Below are 26,835 nucleotides of genomic sequence, written 5' to 3' on the forward strand. Positions count from 1 at the left end.
GTCAGTAATGCACGGTTGAGTATTTTCTATACTTCATAGTTAGTCTAGGCAAAATTGAGTATTTCGAAGGAATAATAAATTCTTCTCCAGCAGGGCATTTATATGAAAATCATCGAACTATTCTGAAGCATTACAGAAGTTAGAAATATTAGTCTGGACCATGCAAAGAGTGGACTAATAGAAGAAGGTGTAGCAAGTGACTGAGGCAATATGAAGGGATCTGGTTTACATCCTTTAGATCAAGTGCATACAAATAATTTTATGTAGTGTTTTTATTTGTGCTCAGACATGCCTTTACCATTTAGGATGGTAAAACTGGTAGTCAACTTTTAAATTACCATTTTATGTTGAACTCTGCGTGTTGGTGTACAGAAGTGTGCTATGGAGTCTTCAGCTGGGAGGTGGTTAAATAAATAAATAAAGTGCCTGCTGTAAATCTCTTCAGATCTCCATTTCCACAGCTTTTTGATTTCCAGAAACACGGTCAAGATCAAATCAGTTACCTTACTGAATAATATCTGTCCAAAACCATTGCAGTTTCTACCACCTGCAAGGGGAGAGGACTGTTTTCACTCTCTGGGAATCTTTTTTGCAGCAGTTTCTGATATCCTATTGCCATCACTAACCCGCTTCTTCCATAGGCGGGAACCTGAACTTGCCAGCATGTCACCTCCTGACCCACTCAGCCTGCTACAGAGGATCTAGCGTCTTTCTGAATAGTTAGCAGAATCAGCATCTGAACTGAGTTGAGGCATCCTTCCGCCGGTGTGCTTAGTTTCCTTTCCTTTTATATTTCTTTGTTTTTTTATTCATGAAATATTTATTAATTATCCAGAATTCATCAAACACCTGTGGTCAGCTTTGTTTCACAAACGCAACTGAGGGTGCCTATGGGTCCTTGGGGAAGCAGGGGATGCCCCTGTGAAAAATAAGCTACTGAAGTGTATTTTAAGAATATGTAATTTCCATTACCGTAACCTTAATTTGGAGTTGGTCTTTATCATTATTGATATTTAGCGAGTTTGTGCATTCTGTCCAAATGGGAACCTGTTTTTTTTCACTCCTGCATTGGAATTGGAGTTGACATAAAACATTGAACCAAACTTAAGAAATTGAGTGAATTTGTGTTAGAAGACGGAGCATTAATTACGGTCTAGTCAAAGACTCCTGTCTCCTGAGTTATCCATAAAAACTTTACTGAATCTTTTGCTAAGCAGTGTTCCTGTTACACACAGTCCATATCTTGCATTTTGTTAGTCTGCAGCCCTTCATAATGCTCATGGTCTCATGAAATGCAAACTTTTCAATGTTTCTAAGAGGAAGTGAAGGAACAGCTCAAAATAAGGTAATTTTCTTTTTCAAATCATGCATGCCTGATTTTTTAATTGCCATATGCTACTGAATCAGCTTCCATTTTTTTGATGATGCATTTTGAAATAGGAATTACATTTATTTTTAAAAAATTGTTGTAGCTTGCCCGTTGATAAGTGTATTTAACCACAGACTTCAGCAGATATGAGATTCTCGTGTTAAGAATGCATCATAAAAATCTTCTTAGCACTATTAATATTCAAATACTAAAGTTATCTCTTGATCCATATCTTCATCACTGTTAAAAAGAAACTTAGAAATGTACAACTCAAAAAAATGAATCCTCACCTATGGTAATTTTCAATACTTTTAAGCTAGTGCTTTTTAAAAAATTAAGTGTAGCATATACAGATAACAGTTTTGGGGAGACTTGACTAAACATTTCCTGGTATTCCAGACTGATAATGAAACATGTCCTGTAATTCTGAGGTTTTTTTGGCAGATGAGAAAAAGTGATTGAAAACTTTGGCTAGAGAGTTTTCAAGGTCAAATGATGCTTGGCTGCACTGTGCAATATATGATCTGGGCAATTAGCTGGAAGAAAATATTAATCCACATTTTCCATTAATTTGCAGACAGACTCATGTCTCCAGAATTTAACATTAGCATTATCAGCAGCAAGTGATGCACGGTGGAAGTTCAAACCATTTGATTGTACTACACTTTTAACATTTTTCAAATGATCCTAAGGTAGTTTCATCCCTGTCTTGAAAATAATTGGGCAGACAAGGAATTATTCCCATTTCAACAGTGCAGCAATGAGTAACTGGGGGAGGCATGCACTTTCATGGTTTGAGGCACGAGAGAAAAAATATTCCCCTTTCAATAACATGTTTAATTGTTCTCTTCTTTCAGTTGAGAGGTAATGTATTGTTGGCAGCACACAGCCCCTTTGTTCTGACAAGATCTATCACTTTTGGCTGTGGATGGATTTGTAGGGTGTGGTTTCTCCATGAGCTTAGGTTTCTCCATCAGCCAGCATTAACTAAGATTGCCTTTAAATGAAGGCAAGTCATTCACAGACGTCCAGCCGTCGCGTGAGTTGGATCAACTTGTTGATCTACCTGAAAACCAGTCGCCGCGGTGGATGCCCATGTTCAGGTCAGCAGCTCCACAGTCCAGTTTGATACAGGAGGGAAGGGTGGCATCCCCGCTCCTGGCAGCAGCCTACAGCCAGGCTGGCACAGCTGATGGCTTATAAAGCAGCAGTGTTTTCATGTGCAGTTGTGGTTAAGTGGCCTGTATAAGTGATGTTAGGCATTACCTGAATGTTTTTAGTTGGTGGCTAGCTGCTGAAACTCGAGGTTTTCTGCCACATCGACAGCTTTGCTGACCCACGCCTACTCATGTAGCCATGCATTCCCGTACATAAAAAGTCTTTTCTTCTTTGTAGGAAGGTGCCCATTGACCTGCTGCTGGAGCATCACCATTGTGGTTACAACTAAAATCCACATAGTGACAACATTCATGACAAGTTCTGAAGAGTACTTAGTTTCAGCCTTTTGTGAATGCTTTCTCTGCTCTGCTGCCTTGTATCATGGGTGGCCAGGTCCCATGCAGTGTCCTGTATCTGCCAGTACTTAACCTGTGATAAATATATTGGACAGGTACATTTTAGGTACCAGAAGTTAATTGAGGTAAGCCTAGCTGTAATCCTTTAGGCAAAATTGAACTGCTTTGGAAGTGTATTTTACACGTATGATTTTCCACTTTGCAGAGGTTTCCTTAAAGCCCACCTGGACCTTTCCCTAAGCAGAAAGGAGCTGCTTTCTCTTTCCATTCCCATCACAGAGCTCTGAAACTTTTCCACCATCTGCAGCAGCTCACCACCCTGGTGCGGCACTTCTGTGTAAGGGCTGGTGTCCACCTGCGTGTGTAGGCTACTAACCCTAAAGGAAAACACCAGAAAGTTCTGGGAAATCCTCTACCAAGAAACTGAGATACCCCATCATAGGCACTTGGCTTGCTGCTGTGTTTCCAAAATAGGTTTTACGGTGCTCTCTCAGTCTTCAGAGTTAGACGTGGGGATGCCCATGAGTGAGGGACTAATTTGTGGAGGGTCTCATGTTAGCGTGGCATCGGCAGAATGAAATGGGGCCTGAGGCTGCCGTAATGCCTGCTGCTCCTAAACTAACAGGCTAACAGTTTAACAGTGGGCATATGTGAAGTGGCTTTCTACATTTAGATAACGTATTCCTTTTACTCAAGATTTTGCACTGAATTACCCTACCTAGACCAGAAGCTGGATTTAAGGCATACGTAAAAACAACATACCACATGTTTCTAAAGTTTGGGAATTGTGTGTTGAGGTTGTTCTCTAGTTGTGCAGGGGAAACTAACTGAGCTGGTCTGGCACGCTTCCCCTCATTTCTCATGTGTTTTTCTACATATAGCTAGCGTTGGAGTGTAAGGTTGACGCTGCAGAAAAAATATTTCTATAGTGTCATGGTATTTTCTTTTTCTTATTCTGAAGAGATCTGGATTTCTGCTGAAGTCATGCTGAAGACAGGCTGATTCTGGTTTTGAATGTGTTCGGGTGCTAAAGCTGCAGCAGAGGTCTGTGTCATGAAATCTGAGCTGGTTTTCCTTTCCACGATATTCAGGCATACTAGGCATGATGTTCTGGTTGTGACAGTTGTGAATCATGAGGAAATTTAAGCGAAAGCTTAGGTGTTTTTGAGCCTTCTTCAGTGACAGTTCTGCTGGTCCACTGCAAACTATGATTTCAAAGTAGTGCTTGATTGTGTATGCATTCTGTAAAAGGCCTTTTCTGTGCTAAAACCACCTGTAGTTACAGGTTGTAGATGCGGTTAAGACCATCCCTAGTTATATTGATCTTCCCAATTCGTGATTGTATAATTATTTTTTTTCTGTTCCTCCTTCTTTCTCCCTCGCTCCCAGGCAAGCACATTCTTATAGCACTTGGAAATGCACCTCTAGTGAGACAGACTCACTGCCTCTTCTCTTTGACAGTTTGACATGGTGATGTGCCAACCCTGGATAGCTCGCAGTGCTTCTAGACACCACATCCCAGTGCTGTCGATCTAGCAATATTTATTAGCATTAAAATTTAATTTGAAAATATTTTGAACTAACGAAGTGGGAGTGGGTTACAGGGCAATTGTGCTTTTTTTCCCTCCCTCTTTTTTTTTATGTTGTGCCTGTTCAAGCCGTGTGCATATATTGCAGTGGGTTTTTTCCTAAGTATTTATATTTAAAGCAGTGTTTGTTAAAATATACTTGTGCACCTGGTCTAACTTTAGTATTACATATGTGAAAACGTGAGAGAGCATGTACAAGGAGCGGTCTGTATGTTGTACCCTCTCTGCCTTACAGTTATTGCATCGTGTGGAAAGAGGCTGTTTGGCTACAGCTGTGTTTTAATTTCATTTTTTAGTTTTTAGTTACACGTTTCTGGAGTCTCCCTGACCACTACTGTTACCTGATGGCGCCTATATTTCATCAAGTTTAGACAAGCAGTCTACCTGGACTTAGGCCCAGAGGAGCTGCTGTAACTGATGAACATGATCCCCTCTGTCCGGGAATCCAAGAACTGTAGTACCACAATTCCCAAGGGAATTGAAAGAAAACTGTTCAAGCCTCGCCTCCTGCTTTTTTTTTTATTTTCTTTGTTGTTTTTACGTATTACCGCCTTATACTGATGGGTAGCGTACCTCACCAGGAGTGAAATCTGGCATTAGTTTATTGATAATTAGGAGCAAAGATTCTTTTTAACCCAGACAGAAAACAGAAGCAGGGAAGGGCACAGGCAGCGACAGAAGTTACTCTGACATCTCTTGATTACTGCTTGCAAATAAAGTGACAAGTTATTAAACAAAATAACAAAAAGTGTTGTAGCACTGGTGTTATCGTGTTGTGATGTTTTTTAACTACATTATCATTTTTGTGCTTTAGTGGATACAATTGTGTATTTTAGTTTTGTTCTTGAATGTTTCTCTTTCATCTGTTCCATTCTGTTAGAAAAGCTGCATTATATAAACTTATGTTAGCTGCAGAATATTTTCATGGTGGATTTTTTGTTTAGAAAATGTTTTTAGATTTTTTTTATGATTGCAGAGTGAGTGTTAGTGTTCAATCTGATTAAATTAATTGTGTTTCCTGTATGTTTTATTTTTAGTTTGTTCTTGTATGCCTTATTTTCATCAGGAGCTGTAAATCTGACTTTTTAAAAAAAGCATGGTGTTGGCAGTCAGACACAAGCTCACTTTAAACCAACGAAATTATCATAAAATTCTTCTAAATGTGGGGAACATGTAATCATTGCTTAATAATCAAGAGCTGTTTCTTCATTTTGTTTTGGATTGCGTGACCCTGTTAGTTTTTTCTTTTGTAAGTTTAAAAAATTAAGATGGGGGAGAGTAATTAAAAACTGCTGCTTCCTTCCTATTCTAGCTTTTATGTCCTGGTCAACTGGACAGGCAGGCAGAACATGTGAATGACTCTTTTAGCTACATACACTTTTGTCATTATTCATTTATCTTATATTTACTTAACTAACATGTTATACTATTGCTTGTAGAGATTTTTTTTTTTTCCCCCTGGTCTCTTAAGAAAAAGTGTGGGTAAATTTGCCTTCATATATTTCTTGTTTTTCTGTTACTGTAACAGTTTGTCTGACTTATTTATTTTTTCTAAACATGAGCTGTTTACCCTGGGAGGAACTACAGTGGCTGGAGAACTTGTAAAGCTCTGGGATTGCAAATGTGAAGACTGAACAGATAAGGATTCTCAGATTTACTTATTTAAATCTAGTGACTAACAAACATCTGAAATAAAGATGTCATTACTAAAAATTCGTTATTCTTTTCCTCTGGGTAAGGGAGTATAAGGTCTGCGGTAGCACAGTGCATGTATTGCATTACAGTTCACATCTTCCAGGCTTTTTGTCTGCTCCAGGTTTGACATTCCTGGTATTGCTGAGGTTTAAAAAAAAAAAAGGGCATGAAAAAAAATTGCGTCAGATCTTTTTAAACCTCAAAAAGGTAAAAGTACAATCACATGGTATAATCACATTAAGAATTTTTTTCAGTCACCAGCAAGGGACAGAGTTACTGTTCTTACTAGACAAAGTTAATTTTAAGTTTTTGATGGTTAGAGAATGCCTGAGGAGTGAAGCTGAAGTTGTTTTCTTGCATTGTAGCTGTACTTGGAGGCCTCAGGCTTCAGGTTTCTGTTGTCTGAATTGTAGGAGTCTCCTGCCCCAGAGGCTGTACAGCAGTTTGCGAAATAAGTAAGTGAAAGAGGCAGAGGCTTTTGCCAACACAGGGCTTTCTCAGCTCACTGCTCAGTGGCAAATCAGTTTTAGAATGTACGTTGTGAGTCTCACCTTGGTGTCTTGTGAACTTCCCACTTCCTTGGGTCGATGGTCCTGGTAGGAGCTAGCGGTCCTTGGGAGCTCACCTGCTTGGGAAATGGGAGGCTCTCCTGCTAAGTCTGCCTCCGTCCTTCTCGCAGAAAGACAAGTTCTCCTACAGCTGCCAGGCTGAAGAGAGGGCATGATCTCTACACAGGATGGGGCTCAGGTCCTTCATGTGACTAGGAATCATGAGCCAGGGATTTTGGGGCTGGTGGTGTCCATGGCCTTGGATAAGCCATTGAACTTTCTGTATCTTTCTACACCTACAATGCAGATATTTATTTACCTTGCAGGTGCGTTGGTTGAGATTAATGAGTTGTTTGTAAAGCACTTTGAAGATGAAAAGCACTATAAAAATGCTAAGTATTATTATGTGTGAGCTCTTGAGTGCATAATGGCTGTTTGCCTGCCAGTATTTAAAGCAATTTGTTGCACACTAAGTATGAAAGGCACTGTATGAAGTCAAGTTCTAGTTTCCATTTAAGAAAAGTCACTCATATTTTGTGTTCAGCAGTTCAGGTCACACCATTGGTCTTTGGTGTTATCTAGAGCGAAAACAGACTGTAGGTTTTTTTAAGAGGAACTATTTCAAAACTTTTAAAACCAGGTTATTACATAATAAAGGTTTCTTCTCAATCAGTTCTTTCTTACCCTCTCTATATGTCTTGGGTTTTGTTTGCCGAATTGCCAGATCTTCTGCCTTCTCCCATCTTGCCAAATGCTTCTGCTGTCTCTTCTTATGCTTCTGTCTGAACTGCCCTAACTTTTTTCTCTCCTTGACCTTTCCATCCATCTCCACTGTTTGTCACCAAAGCTCCTGTTCTTTGCACTGCTTATCCTTGGTAGCTCTTGCCATGTTGCACAGGTTTGCTCAGCCCTTCATCTACCTGTCCCTCACTTCTGGTCGTTGCTGCACCCAGGCTTCCCCTGTGCTCCTGCCCCAAGGAGTTTCCCACCCCGGGTGCTCGCTGCTGGCCAGGGCTGTACAGTATAGTGCTCTTCTTCAGGATGCTTCTCTGATAAATGTCAGAGTGGACTGCTGGTCGGACAGGCAAAAACATCCACAAAAGGGGCAATGTTGTTCTGTGTTTGAGAGCAGACCTGCCATCTGTAACCTGTTGGTTCAGTGATCTTTGAGCTTTTTGAGCATGGGTTTTTCTAGGCATCCTCCAGTGGCAATGTGGACTCCCATATAGGGAGCTGAAACAAATTGATAATGAACTTGCTTTCTAAACAAAAAGTCTTTTCACGGTCTTTGGATGTGGCTGTCAAATTCCCAGGTTTCCTCAAAGCACAAGTCAAAAACAGCTGCATCTTATTTATTATGTATCAGCACCACGTAGTCTGTCCGTCTTGGATAATAAAATACCTACTTTGGCCCCAGTCTTGGTTTACGGTGTTGGGTGAAAAAAACAAATGCCCCATCTTAAAAAGATTCACAAACATATACAATTACTTAAGTGTGGTCCCCTTCAATTTATAAGGTCACATAACCAGAATAGTGCGTGTTTAAATGGTGGGAGTAAAATGTGAGAGAGTAAGCATGAAAAGTCATATACCACAGAGTAAGGGCTTGTAGTTTATTGGGTGCAATTCAGACAGGAAAATACAGTATATGGCTATGTTTACTAGGGTAAGAAGTGTCAGAATTCTCTATTTTGTTTTAGTTATTGCATTGTCCTGCTATGCTTTTAAAAGGATCTAGGAGAAATCATTTAAGCTAATATTTACAAGCTGAACTCTTCATTGGCAAAGGGCTTTATCTGTATGATAACTGGCTGTTCCTTGGAGGTAGTTAGTGCAGATGTTCCTGAACAGGGGAAGTTTGAACTTTTTTTTTTTTTTAATTCCTTTAACATAGTTCATATTAAAAACATTATTTGCATGGAAAACAATCTGGAAATGTTTTATGACATAGAAACAAAGTATGGAAAGTTTGTATGTTTATTTTGTTAAATGACCGATTCCCTGGGGTGTTCTCCTTTTAGAGCTGTTGTCCTTTCCAAATCAGTAGATGTCTTTCCATTTACTACTTAATTTCTGAACAAAGAGGAAAATGTTGGAAACCAAGTGTTTAACAAACTGCCCTGTTGCATGGAAGCCTTAGAAAAGGGGAATAAAGGGCTCTTCAGAGCTCCTCAGAGGTCTTTTGGCAGGCGTACTCTGTAGCATGCAGCCTGAGAAAACTTTCATGAGTGTTTTTCAAAGTCGCACTGTTCTCTTTTGAGTTTAGATGATAAATAACCAGCCACTCTAACCAGCTGTATAAAGTCTCCAACTTTCGCATTTTAAAGCTGTTTACTTTCAGGTATTTATTGTTAAAATACCTGTTTAAAGCTATGTTTCAATTTCAGATCAAGCTCATTTTGAACCATGAAGGACTATTGCAGTAACGAACACAATCTAAATTTATAAATTAATACTTACAGCATGTCAGATGTTCTCTAAAGAAACGCGTACACTTCTCAGATTATCTGTTTCATGTTTCGTTGTACATAAATTAGTTCCTGCCTTATGTATTTTTTAAATTATGAAAGTCAACAGATGTGGCATAATATTGAAAGAAAATGGCAAAGAAATGGTTTGTTTCTCACGTAAATTCCAGATGTTCAGTCTCAGATTTTCTGATAAACACAGGTGAAGGTGGAGCTGGAAAAAAGCAACAGTCAGCTCCTAACCTCCTTCCACAAGTCGTAAAAATGAGATGCCTTATGTAATAGGTGGTGTGGCCACTGGAGATCTGCTTGTATGCTGCTTGTGTTCATAGCTCTTGAATGTGCTTGTAAACTCATCTAGAGTTGTTGAGTTGAGGTCCCTCTCCACTGGACAAAGTGGATAGTCATCTTGCAAAGACGTCCTGGTTTGACACCGAGATGAGGTGTTGCCCACGGTGGTTTGTGCAGGTCTGAGAATCGAGTCACATTCTTGCATCGTGGATGAAATGGTAGGTGGTGGCAAGGCTTAATTTCATTGCCATGCGTTTTCTGAACTGACACCCATGAGGTGACTAGGCAGGTCTCACCTCTCAGCTATTTCTGGTTTTTCTGCACTGATTATTATTAGCATACATACATTAGCTCATGACAGAGACTTGAAGGAAATGGGTGTTCTTTAAAGAAATAAATGAAGTAGTAGGACTTGTCTGGGTTTATAAAGATTTGTCCATACTCTGTCAGATGCTACTAATTCAGCAGAAGGTCAGCTCATGAGAAGAGTTCTCTTCTGGGAAAGCTTAAATCGGTTCATCTAAAAGATCAAGTTCTACCAGCAAGAATTATTTTGCTGGTGTAGCTCTGTCCCCGTGGTTTTCTAAGTGATATCCTTACGCTGTCTAAGAGTTTTGGGTTGTAGACCACTCTCCTTAACTAATAAAAGTTTTCTGGCAAAACTTTAATTGCAGAGCAACTCAAAGACTGCAGGAGAAGCGGCTGTTTCTAAAACCTGCCTGATAAAGACAGTCCTGCTTTTGTTCATTTGGGGTCTGTTTTGTCCAAATAACACTTTTGTTAAAACTGTGTCATAAAATCAGGTATAGAATAAGGTAGCTGGTAGACAAACTTGCAAATTGATTGGTGGGAAGTTGTCAGCTGGAACTTCAGCCAGCTGAAAAATAGTCTTCTGGGGTGCTTGGGGTACAGGCACCAATTCTCTTCTGTCCCCTCTGGTGCAACAAGTGGTGATGACGGACTGCCAAGCACCACACCGTGAGTGGGCACGGCACAGGCACAGGCATATTGCTTCTGCTGACTGTGCCATTGCAGCGGCCAGGACAGAGTCAACTTCGCTGTAGCTGTTTGCTCAGTGAATGCGAATCGGGAGCCTTGACGTTTTATAAAGTTGTAGCCAGGGTCATAAAATTTGAACTCACAGTCAAATCACTTTGCAGTAGGCCACGCAGGTGGATTGAAATGGACTTCACATTTTCCATGATTAAAATATGCAGCAGGATTCTTAGCACAAAATTGACTGAATTCGTGGATTTGGGGATGACTTTGGAGTCAAAAGGAGTTGAGACCTCCTCCTGTACATGTCTCAGCTATGGTTTTGTCAGTACACGTAACTTCTGTTATCACATCTTTCATATATTTTAGCACCAAAGCTTCTCACTCAGAATTTATCCAGGTGTTGGGCCAAAGTCTTCCAAGAGACGGACCAGAGATACAAAGTTGAACGCAGAAGGTGCCTGGTTTTGTGGCTGGGCTTCGGCAGAAAGTTGTGGGAGCACCACCTGCACTTGCTCCAGAGTTGAGGCTTTTATACTCTGTGGAGCTCTATTTTATAATCCTCAAAATAATTTAGTGCATCCTGAATCACATCTGGATAGAGGTTTAATGAACAACTTCACTGACCTGATTTTTTTAATTAGAAAAATAGTGCCTTTGCAACTGAAATCAGCAGTAAAATTGAGACATTCATGTTTCCCCGTGCAGGTCTGCAGGTTTAGTAAAGCACTGTCAAGATGGGTCTGTGCTATCATCAGATTTACCAGGGGCTGCTGGGATCATGGGCCTTTCTTAATAGCACCAGTGTATACTTCTCACCACATGCATGGCTTTACTACTAGCCCATTTTTCATTTGTTTTTTCAGTCCTGCCCATGAGTAATGCAATATGTGCCTGTGTCTGGCATAGCACACAGCCAGCTATGCAGCCTTCTCTTCCAGTCATGTTGAATTTTACTTAGAAGTAAAAATGCCCTTTTTTATGTCAAATTGAATGGGAAGCCTTTGCAAAAAAATTTTCTTTTTATGTAATTCTTATCTTTACAAATTTTGTCTCTTGTGTCAGTTCTGCCTCTGGAGCTGTTTCTATCTAACCAAAGCTCCAGATAAATAAATACATAAGCGAGCTGGTCGGAACTTTTCCTCACTTGCAAGCAGCTGGCTTCTGTCAGAGCAACTGGGAGATCCAGGTGTGGGCTCAGGTTGCTGCCCGCACTGATCTGTCTCTCCAGTGGGCAATACTATTGCCAATCTGTGTATTTAAACCACGAACCTGTAACAGCAACAACAAAAAAAAAGAGAGGTGAGGTGGATGTTTGACAAATCATGCAAGACAATCTAAGTGTTCTGAGTTGTGTTTGCAAATTAGTAATTGGTTAAGTGGGATGTCCCCATGGATAATTTCATGGATTGCTGCCCAGCCCCGCAGACAAGGTAGCTAAGCCTGCTCTGAAGAAATGCCTGTCATATTTAGCTGGCAAGTTAGATTATCTTCATCTTGTGGAAAGCAAAACATTTATTGCTTCTTATAGATTTACTATCTGTGCAGAGAAGAGCTGTGTACATCCTTTTCAGTCTAGAAAAAGGAGTTGGAGACCTAATTTCTTGCGAAGACCCTTTGCTTACTCTGTCTATCTTAGAAAATCAGACAGTGGAGTAGTCCAATGAACAGTAGAAATTGAGTGAATAGCCAGGTGAAGATAGTTTAGAAATGAAGTATTCTATTTGTTGTAAGTCTGCCAGTGTGGGGAATGGTTATCGTGGGACTTGCCATAGCGATCCCTGGCGTGCTGTATGCAGCGGGGAGGTGTTCTGTGGGTGGCTGACACCTGTAAAGTCTGCATCGGGAGAAGTGATGGGGAACGAGGTCAAGATTTGGAGGTGAGAGGCACTGCCTAAAGTGCAACTGGACTGCATGATCTGCTTTCTAGGGTTTAAGCAGCTGCTGTAATTTGTGACTTACTGTCTTTGTTTCAACAAGACAAGTGCTGCTTGCAGTTCCTCCGGGAAATCCCTCCTAGCAGGAGCAGTAGCTGGGATGTTGAGCGTGGGGTATGGGGCAGTGGAGAAACCCAGAGGTCCTTCCTTACTGCTCAGGGCTCCCAGCTAGCTCTTGGGATCCAAATGTGATGTTTTCTTACTGGAAAGCAAGGGGCCAGAGGGGCAGGGCTGGAGCCAGTCCCAAAGGCATGCTTTAGAAGCTTGCAGATGTTGAATGTCAGTTGTCTTAACTCCCCGTGATGTGTGTGACGTGGGACAGGGCACAGGGGAATCGAGTGTGCCAGATACTGACCTACATGTGCGTTGTCGCACCGTGAAATGCACTGATCTCTCCTCCATGTTCCCAACACCTAGAAAAGGTCATGGCAAAGACTGAACCTTAGTCATCATAATGGTGGTTATCGTTTAATTTACTGTAAATCAGCCACCAGGTCAGTGCCCACAGATGCCTTAGCTCTTTGCACTGAGCAGTTAACTGCATCCAGTTAAGGTGCCTGCTGTACCCAGCTGCTTATTAGGTACTGGTGAAACACTTGTCCAGGGCATGAGTGTTGCAAGTGAAGTCTTGTAAGGTCTGAATAGTTGGAAACCTCTTACTTGCTATATGTTGATTAGTTTACTAAAGTTTACTAAAGCTGAAACTCAGTTCCTAGTCCCCTTCATTTACATCCATGGATTGGAAAAGGAAGCATGGTGAAAGCTGTCAGAGAAATCTGGTGGCCAGTGCCCAAGCCATGTTACTGGCTTTCATATCTCAAAATCAGAAATTCGGATCGTGGTAGCAAGTGAGTGGCCAGTATAGCTTCTGGAGAAGAGGTGTGTGCTGTATCACTGACACCTATTTAGCAAATAACAGCTACTTTCAATGGAAGCCAAAGCCAAAGTTTTAAGGTTTAAAATTTGTTACTAGAAAAAAAATGGAAATATCAATGGTGGTGCTGATACCAGTGTGCCTAAATAACGATGGATGCGGAGAGCAGTTGCTGGTAACGCCACTGTCCAGCAGCAATAAGGGAAGAGGTAAGAAAGGAGTCCCACCACCCGCCTGCCACTGGCCTCGCAGCCCATGCATCCCGTCTCCCAGAAGCTCAGACCTCACCTCTCTTGTCCAGCAGGATCTGCCCCAGGGTATGAACAGTGTGGCATTTCCCAAGTAAGTTCTGCCAGCCCTGCTAGACTGCAATATAGTCAAATGTGTCATCTCTGCCTTTATAGACGTTTTGTTCCAGGGCAGTACTTTCGTGTTTGAGGGAATCCTGATCGCTTCCTTTTTTTTTTTTTTTATCCTAATTTTACAGTCACTGAATAAATGACTCTGAATGTTTGGCACCTGATCTTCCTGTTACTTTCTGCCTGTTTTGTACTTACGTTTTTTCCCTTTGGCATTTGTTAGAGCGGCTTCCCTTTCCACAGAAGCACTGTTACTTAGAAATTACCATTTTATTTGCAATATGCTATATATGAAATGGGGCATAGATGATGGTTACGTAGCTTGAGAATAGATCCCTTAATTTTAATGTGTTTTATAAATAATTGGCCTGATCCTGTGTCCTTTGACTTCAGTGGGAGTTTTCCAACAAGTGTATTTACGCAAGAACAGCCCGGCTGCCGGCGCAGCGTCAGCGGGCAGCACGCCTTTGCATTCAGCACAGTTGCATGTGCCCGTGCCAAGAATGAATTTTGCCGATTCAAATTTGCTCAGTTTGTCAACACACAGCTCCCATTGAACTTCACGGGACGAGAATCATTCTTGGCACGGGGCCGCGGGCAGCCTGGGGAACGCTGCCCGTTGACGGCACCGGCTGCGGCCGGGGTCCCCGGTTTGCGAGGCTCCCATCGCCTGTAGCATGTGTTTGCTGTTGTTTGACTAGTGGGAAGAGTCGGTGATAACAAGAGATTTCCTACATTAGTTTTCAAGGCTTTTTTTTTTTCTTTTTTTTTTGGTGGCTGTCTGGATGATTAATGTGAATAGGAAAATACTGTTGACCCATTTAAATCATGTTAGACGACATCCATTGCTCATCTGCATAATGAAACACACACTGAACATTACAGCCTAAGTATAAGAGCCAGTGAACTACAAAAATAATATTTTTCTCATTTAGCTTATGAAGTAAAATATAGGACATTAGTACTAATCATAGTATTAAATTTTAAGCCATGCAAATTGTAATTGTCAGTGCAAAAGAACTATAAGTTGAAAAGGCTATTAGCATTTCAGCTTTAACAGTTAATTTGAGTAATTTATTTTTTTTTTTTGCTAGTATGCAGCTTAGAAAAGTCTATATGCAAAACATTTCATAGTAAGTGCAGGAGTGTTTGTTTTATATCATTATTTAATTTCAATCATTAAAGAAATGTTAGAAATATTAATTTGTCATATTAACAAGTATTAACAAGTATTTTATATTACAAAGAGTGAGCTGTAATCTTTACTTAGATAAAATCAAATCTAACAGTAACTGAGAGATGAAATAATTTTAAGCATTTATTTAAGTACCAGAACCAAAGCTGAAGCCTTTAAAAATAAGGATTTCGTCAAATAAAAACATCATTTTCAGCATTTTAAACTAAATAAAAATTTTAAAGTACTGAATTTAGGCTGTCAGGTTTCTATGGTTACCTATCTTTCCAGCAGTTTGGTGAGATGTGTAGATAGGCCTATGAGTCACTTGTAATTATTTGTTTTTTGTTTGTTATAGTTGTAATTCTATGTTCAGTTTGAATCTAATATAGTTCACACCACATGCTTTGATTTATGTATATTTTAGTGCATATGATTGACAGTGATTGAGAATTTCTTATGGAGTGCTTGTTTTTTTTGTCATAAGTGATGTATGTTGGTACTTCTGAAAATGTAAACAACTTCTTCCTGTATCACTGTTTGATAAACAGGGACTTTTATGATACGAAAGAGGTCTTTGTAAATGTTAAGCATGGAGATAAGTGAAAGGTATTTAAAAAAAAAAAAAAATTAAAACAGCTCCCAAACATTATACCATACTTTTCCAAATTCGATCCGTAATCCTATCATTATAATTCATTCAGTGACCCAAATGTCACATATTTATGAATAAGCCTCCAAGTTACGCATTAGTAGCACATACTAATGACTGACAGGTTTAAAAATAAATGTTTTAATAAGGATGCTGCAAGTTATCTGCAGCAAGGCCTTGATTGGAACATCTTCCTTGTGCAGTGCTGTCTTGGGGAAAAAAAAAAACCAGAAGAACTCGTTTCCACTACCACCGCAATAGTTTAGTAGAAACAGCTCTAAACTCTTACACCTCTCTGCTCATGTATTTTGAAGTCTGGGTTATAGGATGTAGTTCCCCAGCCTCACACTCTTCACTCTAGCGAGGGACACATATATGCTTTCTCAGTAAAGACTCACTGTCCTAATGTAACTTGTGTTTTCATGTGAATACAAGTAGTTAACAACATTTAATATAAGGCGAGAAACACTGTTAGCTGTCATTTTTATCAAACTAGTAGTAATGTAATCTTATTTTATTAAGGTATTAATCCCGAAATTGCTAGCAGTATACACTTTTTTTTTTTTTTTTTTTTTTTTTTTTTTTTTTTTATTTTGAGATAAGACTGCCTTACTATTCAGGAACGTTCTTGTATCCTTAGGGATTTGGCTGCAGGTGTATTGAAGATAATTATTGCAACGGGTCTTACATTTTGTGTGGGGAAAAGACTCCTGACTGCCCATTCTCTTCCTGTGTCTCAAGCTATGATGTTCAAGAGCACTCCTAAATATTCTCTGCAAAGATTACTCTTATTTCAGCAGCCTTGCTCACCCCCTGAAAGGGTTTCTGTGGGAAATGTTTTTTTGTGGCGATTCAGACATATTTTTTCCATTTCAGGTGGAAATTTAAGAGATTAAAGTAGGATTTATTTTTAACATTTAATACTGTGTCAGGCATGTATATGGGATATAGGACATAACCATGCCAGTTGAAAACCAGTCGATTCACAGAGCACCTGAAAAGATTTTATCCCAGTAGGATTCAATGAATGTTAAAGCTGTGGGCGTGTGCATATTAACAACAAGATTCGGTATTGTGCGTGTGTGTAAGGACTATTTGAATAGCTTATTATTTTAATTTGAAACAATGGCTATTTTTTAAACTGAGTAACTTGTTCCAACAGTTGTTACTTCCCTACAAAATCAAAATAATGAATACAATAATTAGTCTTTCAAGCAAAAGTAGTTCCTCTGATCTTTTAAAAGAACTAAAGATAGGTGGAAAGTGACTGAAAGATGTATTTAAATATGCAAACCTGAGCAGATCTGTTTCTCGTTCTAATTTATTCACTTTATGATAAATTAATTTACTCAATACAGGAATGCAGTAACATAAGAGGAATGTTTCTCCTGCTAGTCACAGAAGTTGAAACTTGCCAGATGCTGTGATCCAGAGCCTAAATTCCCCTGATATTAACTGTGTGTGAAACTCTTAATATTGCTTTGTCCAGCTTTTGTACCTGACTTCTTTCTGTGATACTGCTTTAGGCAACACTTTCTTTTTATTTTCTACTTGCATTATTCTACTGGAGAGAGATAATGTAGTAAAAATAACGCTAGGATGGACAGCTTTATTAGAGAACTACAATGCCCTGTTCCCAAAGTTAAGTCTGCACAGCCCAGTCCCACTTTCTGTAATAGACAATTAATTTCCTTTGGTATATAAATTAATACTCAGATATAGTTAGATTGTACTCTGTATTTTTAAAATCCTGTAATAAAATGGGAAAGTGCTGTTTAATGACACCAGAATTTTACTCAGTCAGTGAATTTATTTCTTATTCTGGCTTGGTGTGTCTGTGTGTGTGTGTGTGTGTGTGTGTATATATGTGTGTATATATATATACATACACACACAACTGCTTGATTGGCCGAAGGGGTTTTTAAGGATATAAAATTAATTTTTCCTTTTCTTCTTGTTTGTTAAAGTTCCATTGTCGGTTGCTGCTGATAAAAGGTGGCACCGAGCCAGCTTCCTGAAGGAGCTATGGGGAGGGTCATGGCTTGTCATGACCTGGGCACCATTACTTGAATGTTGTTATTATTGGGATGAAGTACCCTTAGGCTGTCATCCTTCCTGTAAATAGAAGAGGTTCTGATTCTCTGTGGTTTCCCAGTTTACCAACTTGTAGAACAGCTATTTTGTTGGCCCTAAGTTTGACTGAATAATGAATTAAAAGAACGGCACTATTCCAGAAGCCACTGATTCATTATTTCAGTGTGCTGGTCTAGACTAAGTCATAATAAGTAATGATAAACAAGAATATATTTCTATGTAGTTTATAAATTTACACACAATTAAAAACTCATTTGTATTAGCATATAGCAAACAAATTGCCTGGTTCCGCTCTCCATGAAGTAAGGGCAAAATTTTAATTAGCAGGGAGCATAACTGGTCCTGAGGGTCAAACCTGACTTTTTTCAGTGTCACTGAGGAGTCCCAGTGGTGTCGGCAAGGAGGGGCTGACTCTGCTCCCTTGGAGTCGGTCGGCATTTGGCTGTTGCCTTGCTTCATTGGCTCTTATGGGAGTAATGAGGACAGCAATTCTGTTAATGCCTTTATTAACTAAACAACTTCTGTTGTTAATTTCCAGTTAATTTCAATAATTAAATAAAACAATGCCAATTAGAATATAATGTTTGCAAGATACTGGCCTGCGTTTCGGTTTATCAGAGTACAGTCATAAGCATGCTGTTGTCGAGGTTTTCACCAATGTGTTGCTGTTGTAACTGAAGTCACATCCATCCTGATGAATATTTCATTTCCCCAATCATGCTATTAAAACCAGAGTGTTTTTACCCTTTCATTTCTGTTTTCTCTTTTCCAGTACCATCATGACAGCTGTGGCTGCGTCCTGTTTGCAAATTGCTGCTAGTCACATTTTCAGTAGTCCTTGTGGGTTTTGCTTTCCCCTAATATGGGCAATTAGGAGGAAATATTTCTCACGAGCATGGACTTGCTCTTCTCCTTGTAATGACATAGTCCTGCAATCCAGGAAACAGTGCTGCATGGTGTCCATGTCCACGATTTCCTGATGTGGGAAAAAAGTGTGGAAAGCATCTGGAGAGGAGGAGACCCCCTTTACCAGCTTGTTTCCTGTAAGCGAAATTGGAAGACCTTGTCTGTGCAAATAGATTTCAAAATAGAGTCTGCCCTTTGACTGTCTCCATAATTACACAGCGCGCTCTGTATTTTATTTGGCTGCCAGAGCAGTTAACCCCTGGAAGTAAGGGGCTGATGATGGCGTGACCAGCACGGGTATGCAGGCATGACCATGTGAATACACTCTTGTTTGGAGAAGCCTGTCGTTAAGACCTCGTTACAATATACTTTTACCAAATTTAAGAGTTATTACATGTTGGGTTATGTTGATTAAGATACGTTATATCCTTAACGTACAGAAAATGCGGAGGTATTACTTGCAAAAAAGGGAAAAAAAGAAACAGGAAAAAAGTTCTTTCGTGGCTTTGATGTAATCAACATCTGTCACCAGAATGAATTTGCTTTTGTTTAATTTCAAGGGCTCTTGTCCTTCTACTTTGCCCAATCAGTTTCAACTTCTGCCTCAGGCATTTCCCTATGTTGTTCTTTTTTTTTCCTTTTTTTTTTTTTTTTTTTTTTTAGCAAATGCACAGGTTATTGCTTGTGAAATGTGAGCTGCTCTTCTGCTACACAGGTTACACAGAGTTGGAGAGAACCTTTAATCTTTCCCATCCTATTTTTGAAGCTTGCACGTACCTTTGCAACATGGGGATTACAAAGTCAGTGCTTCATTAAGACAGTTAGAATTACAATTACAAGTAAAAATCTATCAAACCACAGACATTATTTTGGATTGAAAAATGGGAACATTTGGCAATTAACAATAAAAAGCTATATATTCTTACCTAGTTGCATTGGTTGGATTCCACATATTATTACCCGTAGTGATTTTTAATACCTCACTTCAAACTTTTTTCCTCTGAAGTTTCAGCAAAATTAATATTTTCACAAGAAGCAAAATTATGATTTAATATTAAAATGACTTGACAAGCCAAATTAAAGATTTCTAGTGTTTTACCCTCATACACATATATACTAAGAAAATCTCCATGGTCATTCTTTTTTTTAAGTTTAAAATATATATATGTGTGTATGTATATATATACATATATATACAATCATATGCTTATAAAACCACATATTTAAAAATAAGTTATTTGGCCAATACTTTCAATGTTGTTAATTGTTCGTATATATTAATTGAGACTTACTTTATCAAGAGCAAGCTGATTTTATTTCCTAAATCAGTTGGATGTTAATTCTTGTAATCCTAAATAACTTTGGTGCTGTGCTTCTGTTGATACTGTTACTAAATTATTCTAAAATATGTTAAATTTATTTCTTGACCCTTTTAAGATGTACCCTTATATTTATTGTAGCTTAGAACTGTAATGAAGTTTGTCCTTTGGTAACATTTTTGCTAATTGCTGGGAAGCTTGAAGTCTTTCATAAATAAAACCCCCAAAAATGGTTGTTAACAGTCACGTTTGATGAATCATGTAGATGAGGAGTTTTTTGCATGACTACTCCAGACCTCATTCATTGAAAACATAGCTGATAAATTGCTGTAACTGTTAAACAAGAAGCATTAGAAGAGGGCTTATGTGAAAGTTCATTTCCAACATCTCCCTTTAAAAATACTTCTTGACCAGAGGAAAATCACATTTAAATGACTAAAATCAACTTAATTAAGGGTCATTAGTAGAGATACACATAAAAAACTCTCTACTGTGTGAGTGAAATGGGAGCATTTCATTATATAGTATAGCATGCATGAACAGATAACAATTAAAATAGACCTGGAGTAAAAGGCTAATAAATATAGGGCACATTGTGCTGCAAAATCAGTCACTTAAAATGCTCCCACCCATCATCGTACTTGAATTCTGTATTCAGCCCCTTTGGCTGACTCGTTTAAAAGAAAAATAAAATGTAATTTCCACACAAGATACATTCATCTGGTAATTCACAAAAGCTCACAGTGCATATTTACATTATTAATACAAATTAAGGTCTGGAAGGTATGCGGAGGAATCCAGCAGCTGCAGCAGGACATGCGTGCATACAGATTGCACAGTGTGATTCACTGTCGAGTCAGAGGAGCAGTTGTCTGTAATTTTCTGTGCTTGGTACATCCTATCTGCTGATGTGATTCAGTAACGCTGGTAATAATTCTCCTTATTGTAGCTGATAGTAAATACTCCGTTACTCCTGGCAAGTGACGTAGCCTTGCTGTTGGGGGAGAGGAGAAACGCGTAAAGGGTCAACTTTGCATCCGGGCTGTGCTGGCGTGTTACCAGGCTACCCGGCTTCAAATGCTGGGCTTGCTCCGACGGCTGCAGTTTCCACTGGCAGCTGCGCAAATCCCACGTTTATGAACTATCTTACAGTAATTAATATACACAGCAAGCTTAACAAAAAGGATCTGCTCGAGTGCCAGTGTTGCAGAAGTAAATAAGGCACCGAGGAAAGCTTTGATAGGTGTAAGGGATGGGGAGGAGGGAATATCTGAGCCAGACTTGGAGAATACAGCCAGTTGTTCCTGTCTCCAGTGATTGATGATGTTGCTATATCGAATTAGCTGTGAATATGGGAGCTTAAAAAATAAAAGCAGCTGTGGAGACATTAGGAAGGCCTTCTTAAGGAAGGAAGTGTGTGGATGGAGTCCAGATTTTCATTATAAAACAGTAACTTCATTATATTTTAATGCCATTTTATTTAATTTTATTTTTACTTTGTAGGAGAATGTTTTCTGTTATAATTTTTTACATTTCAAATAAAGGTTTAGTTGTCCTGTGTTTATAATTCTTGCAATGTATTTTAGAAGTCGTATTATACTATGGTGATATTTATTTGGTTGTCGCATTTCACCTGTTCAAGTAGCAGATATTTTTGTATGAGTCTGGTTTATAATGAGTAGTTAGTAGAGTAACAACAGACTACAGTACCTTATTATCCTGTTATCTTGTGACAACACTTACAGTGTATCTTTGGGAGAGTAGAAGTAAAAATTTTATTCCAAATAAAAAGGTAGCCCTTCTGAATGTGGGATAGTCGATAGGTATGCACCTATGAGTATGAAATGGTTTAATGTATTTGAGAGTGTGCATTTGGAACATTTGGAGTTTTATTGTTGAATAACTGACAAGCACACTTGCACCTTTTCTTCCCCAATTAAACTTTTACACAGTAGACTAGGTGCCCAGGCATCATGCCATGCGTTAGGAAAATACATGTCCACGTACTGAGGTCCACGTGGACTTGAACCGACCACATCAGTGAGTGTGGATTTTCAATATATTTATAATACCTTCAGCTGCGGTAAGAGCAAGGTACTTCCACTGCACTCTGAAAGAGCCACCTTAGCTTGCACTGGCGGACTGATTGCTACTTCCAATGTCCCAAAAGTTGCTACCTCAGCAGATTGTGTGCTTCCAGCTTCCAGAAACGGGTACAAAGCGGCCAGAGAGTTTGTAGGATGCTTTGGGCTCTTTGGTTGTGCTTACATGTTGTGAAGGCTAGATGGCCCAGACTTATTTTTTTTTTAAGTGGACAATTATTTTCTTCTTGTGAAGGAGACCCTAGCAAAGCCATAGGTGATGAAGTTGTTGATTAAATGGTAATTAAAACACCACCAAACCAATCCACCCTCTGTTAACTGGGCAGCTCTGCTTCCATGGAGACACCTGAAGCAGGCAACTTCCATTGGGGTACCTAGGTTATACAGAGAGCTTGGTCTGAGCCTCGCTCTCCAACTCTGCCTTACTACTCAGAAACCATTTAAAAAAACAGTAAAAAATTGCTTACATTGATTAAAAGTCTCTACAAACTTTCAAGTGTTATACAAATTCAGATATTGGTAAATAAACATAGCACTGATCAGTATGCAAAGAGACAGGAACATTTCTAAAGCAAACCCCATGCAACTATTTCATTCATTCTGGGTTTTGGGACTCCAAAAAAGGTGCATAACTCGAATCTCCTGTATATCATGGAATGCTATAAAAGGGCTGTCTGTGAAGCCAAGTGTGCACGTGGAAGGATAATTTCTGCATCTGGATATGATAAAGGCATGCAAAGGAAAGGAAGGAGGGTACAATAGAAACATACATGATATGGAAGAAATTCTTCTTCTAAAAAAAAATAATTTTTACATAATTAAAAAATATGCAGTAGATAAATTTCTTAATTTCCGTGATATAAAAATGTTTAGTTACTTCTGTTTAAACGAAAACTCTTTAGTAAAAAGACTTATAAGGTTACTTGCCACAAAGATTTCTCTTGTGTTTGTACACATATGACATTTTTCAGAAGCAGATTAACTGTTATGTGAAACTTACATTTCAGAAAACCCCTCTGTTTAGATTGTAAAATGTTCAAGTAGTGGAAACATGCACTACGTGTAATTGTAGTTTAATTGGGCAGTGTAAATAATCCTTTTGAATTTCGTGTATTTCCCAGTTTTGATGCTAGCATGGTCTTTTGTGATGCATTATTTTGGTTTTGATGTCTCTGACAACCTTTGGGCATCAATGCCCTATTTTTACCCTTTTTTCTTTTTTTTTTTTCTTCTTTGCGGGGGGGGGGGGCAAAATGTGTCATTGCCCAACAACTAAGTTTGAGCAATTAATACTCTGATGAATTGTCATCCCAAAGTCCCATGTGAATTAAATGGAAATCTGATTTGAATATTCCAAGTCAATTACAAATTTTAATCCCTTCAATTGCCTTTGGCCAAGATTAAAAATATTTCTTGATAGTTTGTTCTGTTGCCCTGCTAGGCAGGACAAATTAAACCAGGTTCCTTGTGTCTTGGTGCAAATGGTGAGAGCAACATTAACTTGGTTATGTTCAAATCTGTGACCAATTCTACAGAAATACGGGTGAAAATACTGTCTGAAATCAAGATTAAATCGTTTTTTCCTCTCCTCTTTTCTTGCTGTTGTCCCTTATTCACCATTTCCGCAAGCCTCGAACAGTGCAGCTTCTAGCCGTGCAAATGGCTACAAGCAGGGGCCAGCTGGAGCGTCACTCCCGGCTGTAAGCTTTGGAGAATTTACCCATGCTGCTTTTTAATGCATTGACTCAAAATAGATGTGGTATTTTATAAAGCTTTGAAGTATTGTTTAGGCAGGTTTTTTGTTCTCATTGCTTCTCGCTATTAATGCTTTTTCTTTAACGGTACAAGATTTGAACAATTTGAACTACCCTTGGCTACTACATGAGTTCCATGGTTTGTTTTACACGATGCCCTTCTTTTTGCATACTTTCCATTTTGTAATGTGGTAGTGGAAAAAAATGTTAACCATTTTAACTTATCTCTTAACAGGTTCTGTGACTGGCTGCCACATAATCTTTTCTTTGTGCAATCGTGTCTACCTGCACAGGCGGTCAAGCAATCAACAGCGAAGATGCTTCTTTTTTCAGGGACAAAGAAATACTGCTTATAGTATAGTTTGGCCAGCCACAGTTTCTCCAGCTCACCCAGTTCCTAAGGTACTGCAATTTCTATTACCTAATCTGTTCTTCTGTCAGTATAGAGTTCGACTGCAGGCATGATCAAGTGTATTCATTGTCCGACAGATGGGGGTTTGGATCACCGTCCTGTTGCTTGGTCTGGTATTTGAAATAGGAACGCTGGTGAGAGAAGTTTTCAGCTGCCTACTATGTTAAACACAGTGGCATATCTAGTTATTAGGGAGCTTAAACTTGGGGCGTGTTCAGTTATGATAGTATAAATGTGGAATATTATAATCATCTGTCAACACTTAACACTTCTGGGTCCAGATTCTCGCTTTGGAGGATTACAGATGGTCCTACCAGAAGTCAGTAGGAATATTACATGATCATCTGAAATCGTTTTCTGTATAAATCTCTAGCAAGCTAATTATAAAAATGTTTAGATTTCACTGAAGGTTTTGTTAATTGGTTATGTCAGATTTAGGAAGAGAACATACAATACATGCTGGTAGCTGTCCTGCAACCCCACTGCATTTTCTAAACTCGGTATTTGCTATCCCCAAGTGTGGGTTTTTTTCTTGCAACACATACTTTTATTTTTATTTACTTTAGAGCCAAAAGAAATTTTTCCATGCAATTTTAACATGTGTACCACTTATGGTTTCCTCTTTTTCTTTTTTCTTTCCCCATTTAATTACACCATACAGATTAGCTGTTTAGTATCTTTCCTTTAGCCAAAACAAAACCAAAGTACCCTTTCTAACCAGTGTTTTTCAGGATATGTATTAGTACTTTTTTTTAAGTTTTACTTTTCATTTGATTATAGAACTCTTATGCAATATATAGAGTATTTCCATGGGCCAGAAATACTAAAAAGTTGTTAGACAGGAAAGCAGATAAGGATGTTGGATGTAGGGCTCTTACACCTAGGAGGCTATGGAAGCTCTGTGTGCAGGGGGACCATAGGGCTACATGCTTTATATATGTTCAAAGGTTTAAAAATTGTAGAACTTACAAACTTTTTTTTTTCCTGTATTTAGATGCCTCTTTAAGGATAAGGAGGGAGAAATATATTGGCATACTGAAAAGTTGTCTTTGCAGCACAGAGTTCTCAGACTGTCTAAAGATCAGTCCAATTCTTCAACTCTGAAAACATGAGGGCAAAGTTACTACTTTGTCACATTGAAATAACATGGTTTTTTTTCAAGATGTTGGTGTGAAACTGTATACATAGACATTTGTATGTATGCTGCTTTGGGCCTCTCCGTTAACAGACCTTACAGGTCAGCAGGGTCAGGTCTCAGCAGTTACTAGCTAAGTGCCCTCCAAGGTGAAAGCAAGGGTGCTGCTGTGTATGGAGTTGCTAATCCAGGAAATGGTGGGGTTTTTTTCTAGATTAAGTCCTAAACTACTGCAATAGGATGTTGTTAGGGTTGATATGCCATTAATTTGAATTAAATGTAAATCTGAAATTCTGTTGACGTAAGTCCACTGAAGATAGTTTCACTTTTTATCAGAGTAGAAATTAAATACCCGTAGGAGGAACAATAGTTTTCCTATATAAAGTCCCGCTAGAGCAAATTGGTTGCCACACTCTTCTTTACTCCTACACCCTGCCGTTGTATGGGCTTGTTGTGTACAGCTCAAGTGCCCACTTTGTTTTATGCCTGCCAGCTTGATTCTGTATTTTCTGAAGTCAGTGCAAAACTCACCCTGTGGCCAGTGTGGCAGAGAATCAGCCTGGCTGTGGGGGGTGAAGGGACTCTTCTCCAGCCAGTGAAACAGCCCATGACCCTCCAAGAGAAAGTGCATTTCCATCTCTTTGGAAAAAACAAAATCTTTTCCTTTTTATTCTTGAAGTCTGTATGCTAACTACACACGTGTATCCTACGCAAGGATGTTACCATTATTATTAGTTTGTTGTGTTTATAGATGTGTCACGAAATTGTTGTGGATTTTAAAAAATTAGAAATTACTTTTCACCTCTATACAAGGGCTGAGAATTTTATGTGTGCAAAAAATGCAGTTTATTACATTTTCCCTGACACAGCGAATTGGGATACACTTGCAAAGTGTTGTAGGTGGACAAATTTGGGCACAATATATGAACCAGATTAATAAGTAAAAAACTCTAAATTAAAGTAAGTTAAATCCTAAGGTTCTTAGAAAGCAATCTTAGGGAAGTTGATAGGAGTTTTGTCTGAAGGAGAAACTAAGGATTTGATCAGTTTTATTTTTAAGCCTAATTCTGTATGTTCGTCCCGCCAGTTCCAATGTTTAGATGCCTTTTGTAGAAAATGTGCCTCTTTACAAAAGAAAATAAAGAGCTTTTAAGACTCTTTCTCACAGTTTTAAAACTTGCGACTGTCTGTGCTGGAAGTTGGCTGCAGTATCTGGGGTTTCAGCACTGGAAGGTTAAGAGACTGTGTAAGTCAGTAGTAACAGGCAATGTTAAGTTCAAAAGGGCAGTGGAAGAAATACTGAGGCAGCCTTGAGGGTTTGCCCTGATGGCTTAGGAAGGTCGATACTACGACAGAAAGGGCAAGCTGCCATGAAGCAGGAGGCAGTATCTGAGAAAATGATCCCATTGTCATGCTCAGTTTTCTGATCTTCATTTTCAATCCTTTTTCTCCAAGCACATAAAGAAGCCAGACTATGTGACGACAGGCATTGTACCAGACTGGGGAGACGACATAGAAATTAAGAATGAAGATCAGATTCAAGGGCTTCGTCAAGCTTGTCAATTGGCCCGTCATGTCCTGCTTCTGGCTGGAAAGGGCTTAAAGGTAACAATTACAGAAGTCCCATAACAGCTTGAATGTCTTTTA

The 26,835-nt window shown here is 39.0% G+C and overlaps 1 protein-coding gene across 1 annotated transcript in view; it reads left to right on the plus strand.

Moving 5' to 3' along the window:
• The first annotated feature begins 18,539 nt into the window (after window positions 1-18,539).
• METAP1D (methionyl aminopeptidase type 1D, mitochondrial) overlaps window positions 18,540-26,835 on the plus strand; it is a 27,336-nt gene continuing 19,040 nt past the window's right edge. Inside the window, 3 exon segments of the mRNA XM_035896255.1 lie at window positions 18,540-18,603; window positions 23,877-24,043; window positions 26,644-26,793. Of these exon segments, the coding sequence (XP_035752148.1) occupies window positions 18,540-18,603; window positions 23,877-24,043; window positions 26,644-26,793 (381 nt within the window).

The sequence above is a fragment of the Egretta garzetta genome, unplaced genomic scaffold (genome assembly GCF_000687185.1).
Source record: "Egretta garzetta isolate BGI_Z169 unplaced genomic scaffold, ASM68718v1 scaffold16, whole genome shotgun sequence".
Classification (NCBI taxonomy): domain Eukaryota; kingdom Metazoa; phylum Chordata; class Aves; order Pelecaniformes; family Ardeidae; genus Egretta; species Egretta garzetta.